This window comes from Triticum urartu, chromosome 1A, assembly GCF_056163025.1.
Source record: "Triticum urartu cultivar PI428250 chromosome 1A, HENAU_Tu73, whole genome shotgun sequence".
NCBI lineage: Eukaryota > Viridiplantae > Streptophyta > Magnoliopsida > Poales > Poaceae > Triticum > Triticum urartu.
Genome location: NC_141873.1, coordinates 367628611 through 367635172, shown reverse-complemented (window position 1 = coordinate 367635172; position 6562 = coordinate 367628611). Strand labels below are relative to the sequence as shown.

The 6562-nt window shown below is 46.1% G+C and overlaps 2 protein-coding genes across 2 annotated transcripts; both read right to left on the bottom strand.

Moving 5' to 3' along the window:
• Window positions 1-1361: 1361 nt before the first annotated feature.
• On the bottom strand, window positions 1362-2414 carry LOC147991263 (uncharacterized). Its single transcript, XM_087538217.1, has one exon. It carries the CDS (start codon window positions 2412-2414, stop codon window positions 1362-1364), a length of 1053 nt encoding a protein of 350 aa, XP_087394343.1.
• A 956-nt stretch (window positions 2415-3370) lies between these two features.
• On the bottom strand, window positions 3371-4156 carry LOC147991262 (uncharacterized). The gene has a single exon (XM_087538592.1). It carries the CDS (start codon window positions 4154-4156, stop codon window positions 3371-3373), a length of 786 nt encoding a protein of 261 aa, XP_087394718.1.
• Window positions 4157-6562: the final 2406 nt, after the last annotated feature.

Below are 6562 nucleotides of genomic sequence, written 5' to 3'. Positions count from 1 at the left end.
TGGTGGTGAGATCGGGATGTATGCAGCACATCCAAACTTACGCAGATGGGAAATGCTTGGAGGATTTCCACGTACCAATTCCAGAGGGGAAGAACTGTGATATGCAGTTGGCCTCAATTGTATCAAGTCAGCAGCGTGTAAAACAGCGTGACCCCAACAAGAGGTTGGCAAGTTGCAATTCGTCAACAAAGGTCTTGCAATGAGTTTGATCCTCTTAATCAATGCTTCAGCCAAACCATTTTGTGTATGGACATATGGAACAGAGTGCTGAACTTCAATCCCCAAAGCCATGAAATAATCATTGAAAGCACGTGAGGAGAATTCTGCAGCATTGTCGATCGAATTGATTTAATTTGACTTTCAGGATAATGGGCTTGCAACTTAATGACTTGCCTCATTATCTTGGCAAATGCATGGTTTCGTGTGGATAGAAGACACACATGTGACCATCGTGTAGATGCGTCAATCAGAACCATGAAATACCGGAAAGGTCCAGATAATGGCTGAATGGGACCACAAATATCTCCTTTAATACGTTCAAGGAACTGAAGTGGTTCAGCTTGTATTTTGAGGTGCGAGGGCCTCAAAATTAGCTTTCCCGTGGCACAAGATGTGCACACAAAATCAGAAGATTGAGGAAATTTTGACTCAAGCAAATTATGACCAATGGAATTGCTAGTAATTTTTTCTCATCATCCCTATTCCAGGATGGCCTAGGCGATCATGCCAGGTTTGGAATGCGTTTACATTCTGAAAAATTACTTTGTATGCAACATGTTCCACGGGTTTGATGTACGTATAGTACAAACCAGACGATAGAGAAGGAATTTTCTCATGTACCTTTTTGCCATATCCGTCATCTTTAGTAAAGAGTAGATACTCCTCTTTGTTGTCTTCATGTGTTTCAATATGAAAACCATTTTTACGGATATCTCGATAACTGATCAGGGTACGTGCAGAATCGGGATACAGTAAAGCATCCTCAATTGTCACATATGTACCACTTGGGAGGGTGAATATGGCACGTCCAGTACCAACAATCACAGTATTGCGTCCAACGATAGTTAGAATATCTCCATTTGTCTTTTTCAGAGTTTTGAAATATTTTATCTCCCTCAGTATGGAGTTTGTGGCACCACTGTCCACAAGGCATAATTCCTCTTCCATTGGATTGTCCCCGTAGAAAACTATATAAAATAGAGAATTTTCAATAAGAAAACCTCATAGTAATATATAGAATACAATCTTTATTATATCAAATGTGCTGATACAATACAATATAAAGACAACAACAAACTTATGTTCTTATTACAATCATCACAAATGGACATAATTAAGTAGATCATTAGGAGATTGAGGGACTAGTCGAAGTCGCCAAACACGTTGTTTGCGGTGTACTCAATCAACGTGTTCTCCATTTCAGCAGTAGCCTCAGGCAGATAAGGAATCACGGCGTTGCTCGGTCCAGGAGGAACATCGTGCGAACCACCAGCTCCTTTTGCGCTATCCGGATGAAGGTTGAAGTTGGCTTTAAACCTTTTCCCTTGAGGTGTTTTGCGTCCATGAGATTGCTGGTACAGCATAACCAGATGCTTGGGCATTGTGCACTTTTCAGTAGAATGCGTGGAGCATCCACACTTGTTGCAAAGCTTAGATTTATCAAACCTGAGCTTTGAAGTGCCTTTTCCCTTGCTTGGGTATCTAGATCTCCTGTTCCCATTGCGCTTTCGCTTATGCTCGAAATTGGATTGTTTACCCCGAGGGGTACCATTAAACTTCTTTTTATTTGCAACATTCAGATGGACTTCAGGTAAAGGTTGTGCCCCAACTGGGCGCTGAGAGCCATTCTTAGCGAGTAGCTCATCATGCTTTTCAGCCTGAAGTAACATGTGAATAAGCTCGGAATAGACAGTGTAGTTACGAGCACGGTATTGCTGTTGGAGGATCCTATCTGAAGGGAGCATAGTAGACAATGTTTTCTCTATCTTCTTCCCCTCAGTAGGTTCCTTCTCACAAAAACGCAGTCTGGAACATATCTTATGAACAACATGATTGTACTCATCGATGGACTTGAAATCCTGAAGACGGAGATGAGTCCAATCATGGAGTGCTTCTGGCAGGACTACTGCCTTCTGCTGTCCATACCTCGTTTTGAGGGCCAGAAACAGAGTACTAGGAGATTCCTCCTGTAAATACTCAGACTTGAGATCTGGATGAATATGGTGCCTTATGATGAATAAAGCAACATAGTTCTGTTGTTCTGTCAGCGGCGTGGCCCCATCTGGGAGAGGAGTCTCCGGGGGTTGTATTGCACGCGCTATCCCACGGGACGCAAGACTGATCTTGATGTCCATAGCCCATGTAGGGTAATTGTGGCCATTGAGGGCAAGCTCCTCAAACTCTTTGGCAGTCATCTTCGCCTACATGGGAGAACCAGAGATAATTAATTTATGGGTGGTAAATTAAAAACCATCATGGTTGTGTAATAAGAATGCAAAAATTTGATACTCAAGTGTAAACTTGAAAAATTCTTAACCTCAATTGTGTGAACATAACACTTTGAAGATCACTTAGATCTCACAGTAATAGGCTACATCACCATTACCTTGTGTATGCTACAATTCAAATATAAGGAATACACGTTGGAGGTAATCGTTTGTCGAGAATGACAAAGCGTAGACCTCACAGTAAGAGAGGACAGTCTGCAAATAAGCAGTAGATCACAACTCATTACCTTGTGATTCCAAATAAAATGAGGGAGAAACATTATAAAATTTGCAAGTTTGATATGCGAGAGAAGATCTCAATCGCAAAGACATGTTCGATAAAAATGAGATGTGGTAAACACATGGAACATGTCATTCTTCCCAGATGAAATCCGGTACTTTATTTATATTATCAATCCATTACATAATATAAACACACCTACTAATAATTACACAAGTCCTAACATAGAATAAATCTAGAACAGGACTAAAATGTAAGTAGTAGTCAACCTAAGTACTAAACAGTGCTAAACATAGACTAAAATTGCACAAATACAATAATTAGTACTAATGTTAAGAAAGCAGAGAGAAAAACAAAATCCACACTTCTGGCCGGCCCACCCGCCACAGCACTGCACAGGGGGGAAAACGCGGGCGCCTGGGCCTGGGCCTGCCCGGCCTTTGGCCGGCCCACACGCCGCCACACCGCACAAGACAGGGGGGAGCGGGCGGATCGGATAAGGGTCGGAGTATCCGAACCCCGCACCACCACCTCTGCTCGATCCCCACTGTCACACGGCGGCGCCGGCGGAAGGAGTGGCCGCCGCAGGCCCTCGCGATTCCGGTGATCACCGGCATAGCACCGACGACCCCTCCTCATCCGATTAAGAGTCGACGACGACGTGATCCGGGCGAGCGGTCCCTGGTGCGGCGTTGGCGAGTCCGAGGCTCACCAGGGCCCATGAACCGGGGCGGCGGCTGGGGCGACGGTCGATGGCGGCGACGGCGCGCCCGAAGAGACGCCCGAAGCGCCGTGCGGCTCGGCTGCTCGAGCCCGCAGCCGTCTCCTGCCCATGCGTGGCGATGGCGTCAGCGCCCTCCATGCCGGCTCCAAGGCGGACTACTCCAGAGGCACCGGTCGGCGCGGAGACGAAGGCGAGCGCCTCCTCCTCGTTCACGACGGCGCGCATCGGTACGGGGGCGTAGCCAGGCGGGCGGAGGCTCGGGCCAGCGGCCACGGCATCAGGCGTCGGCGTTGACAGCGGGATCCATGCGGCCGGCAGAGGAGGTGGTGGAGGCGGAGACCCAGTGGGCAGGGCAGGCGCGTTAGCGGCCCCGTGCATCATGGGGGCGCTCGGGCCGGCCACCAGCCAAGGTTCGTACCCCATGGACGCTTGGCCACGGGCGCGGGGAGCACCGCAGTGGGCGCGTCCGGGAGCACGGGGACCGTGTCCAGGGGCTTGGTGAGCACCGTGACGGGTGCATCCAGCGGCACGGTGGCTGCCAGGGGCGGCACGTCCAGTGGCGCTCCGGCCGAACCGTCGGATGGCTTGCATCCGGCGACGGAAACGACGGTGGCCACCAACTCCATGGCGGCGAAGGGCAATGAGGCGGTAGCGGCGACCGTCCTCGCGGATTAGACGGAGGAAGAAGGAGACGAGGCCTGTCATCTCACCGGCGGCGAGTGCTTCCTCTCTTCTCCTTTCTCTGTTGCCTTTTTGCTCTTGCTGGTTGTTCTACGGGCTGATAACGTGTTTTGAATCAGAATGATCGAATCTCTTGACGATGGTTTACAGGATGCTTATATATCTCCTGGAGAGACACGACGATCCATAGGAGGCATCAGTTCCAGAGAGATGCGTCGGTTGCGGGGACACAGGCGTCCGTGGATGCAACCGCTTGGCCGTTGGGCAAGGGAAGATTTCCCTTTTACAGAATTAATCTCAACAGTTTGCCTTTTGGCGTGGTTCTGGCAGGTTGGCCTTCTTCTATATAACAATGAGACACCTTTCCATGGTGTATTTGAGAAAAAAGAAAAGAAGAACGTGGGGCCTATGCATATGAGCAAGGTGCATCTCCCTTTCCACTATTCAACCTCATGCACTTGATGATACCGCCGAAATTTTTATTAATAGTAATTAATAATCCGTTAATTCTGAAACTAGTTAAGGGTGGGTGAAAATTTTAAAGATTGGAAGGACACAATGAACAATGGCGTTCAGGGCTGGATGCTATTGATCGGAAGTAATTTGAAAGCATCTACCATCACTAGTAGAAAAAGGGTCAAATGTGAAGCACATTAGTGCCGGTTTGAATTTGAGCCGGCACTAATGTGACCATTAGTGCCGGTTCTAATGACTAGGCGGGCGGACATCATTAGTACCGGTTCATGGGCAACATTTAGTACCGGTTCATGCCACGAACCGGTACTAATGAGGCCAGTGCGGCTGTGGTCAGGCTGGGGCCCGCACGAAGACCTTTAGTACCGGTTCATGTTTGAACCGGTACTAGAGTTTCTTAGTAAGCTGATTTTTCGTCCCACCTCGTCAAGAGAGAGGCAGTATGAGCTGTTTATAAGTCATGAGTGCAGATACAATGACGAAGAGGCGCAATGCTCACCTGCACGTTGCTTAGCTTCAAGCCTTTCGAAATAGCATAGATTACACTGAGCTATGTGCAGTGCAGTCTACACTATTCTGAAAGGCTTGAAGCAAATTAACCAGCATTGCACCTCTTTTTTATTTTTAATAACTTATTTGAACTCCGGACTTCTTGTGTTCAGTATGCAACATTCAAAGCGACGTCATCAATTTCCAACATGTTCTGACATCATTTGTTGTTTTTCAGTCATTTATCGAATTGTTTAAAGAGCTAAATGACCGTGAAATTGAAAATCACTATAAAATGAACCGTGAAAATGTTGAAATCTGGCATGGTATCATCATTTCACCCGCATAGCATGTGCGAAAGAGTAGAGAGGGTCACGGCAAAAACTGGACGCACTTCGTGTACAAACTGGACAATGTCATTCGGAGTATCAGGGTTTCAGACGAGAACTCATCTATTACACGGGATGTTTTTTAAACTTATTTGAACTCCGGACTTCTTTTGCATTCAGTATGCAGCATTCAAAGCGACGTCATCAATTTCCAACATGTTCTGACATCATTTGCTGTTTTTCAGTCATTTACCTAATTGTTTAGAGAGCTAAATGACCGTGAAATTGAAAATCACTACAAAATGAACTGTGAAAATGTTGAAACTTGGCATGGTATCATCATTTCACCCGCATAGCATGTGTGAAAGAGTAGAGAGGGTCACGGCAAAAACTGGATGCACTTCGTGTACAAACTGGACAATGTCTTTCGGAGTATCAGGGTTTCGGACGAGAACTCATCTGTTACACGGGCACTTCAATGTTTTTAAACTTATTTGAACTCTGGACTTCTTTTGCGTTTAGTATGCAGCATTCAAAGCGACGTCATCAATTTCCAACATGTTCTGACATCATTTGCTGTTTTTCAGTCATTTACCTAATTGTTTAGAGAGCTAAATGACCGTGAAATTGAAAATCACTACAAAATGAACTGTGAAAATGTTGAAACCTGGCATGGTATCATCATTTCACCCGCATAGCATGTGCGAAAGAGTAGAGAGGGTCACGGCAAAAACTGGATGCACTTCATGTACAAACTGGACAATGTCTTTCGGAGTATCAGGGTTTCGGACGAGAACTCATCTGTTACACGGGCACTTCAATGTTTTTTAAACTTATTTGAACTCCGGACTTCTTTTGCTTCAGTATGCAGCATTCAAAGCGACGTCATCAATTTCCAACATGTTCTGACATCATTTGCTGTTTTCAGTCATTTACCTAATTGTTTAGAGAGCTAAATGACCGTGAAATTGAAAATCACTCAAAATGAACTGTGAAAATGTTGAAACTTGGCATGGTATCATCATTTCACCCGCATAGCATGTGCGAAAGAGTAGAGAGGGTCACGGCAAAAACTGGACGCACTTCGTGTACAAACTGGACAATCTCTTTCGGAGTATCAGGATTTTGGACGAGAACT

Excerpts from the sequence above, each read along its gene's own strand:
- LOC147991263 (XM_087538217.1), bottom strand. The coding sequence starts at position 2,414 with ATGACTGCCAAAGAGTTTGAGGAGCTTGCCCTCAATGGCCACAATTAC.
- LOC147991262 (XM_087538592.1), bottom strand. The coding sequence starts at position 4,156 with ATGACAGGCCTCGTCTCCTTCTTCCTCCGTCTAATCCGCGAGGACGGT.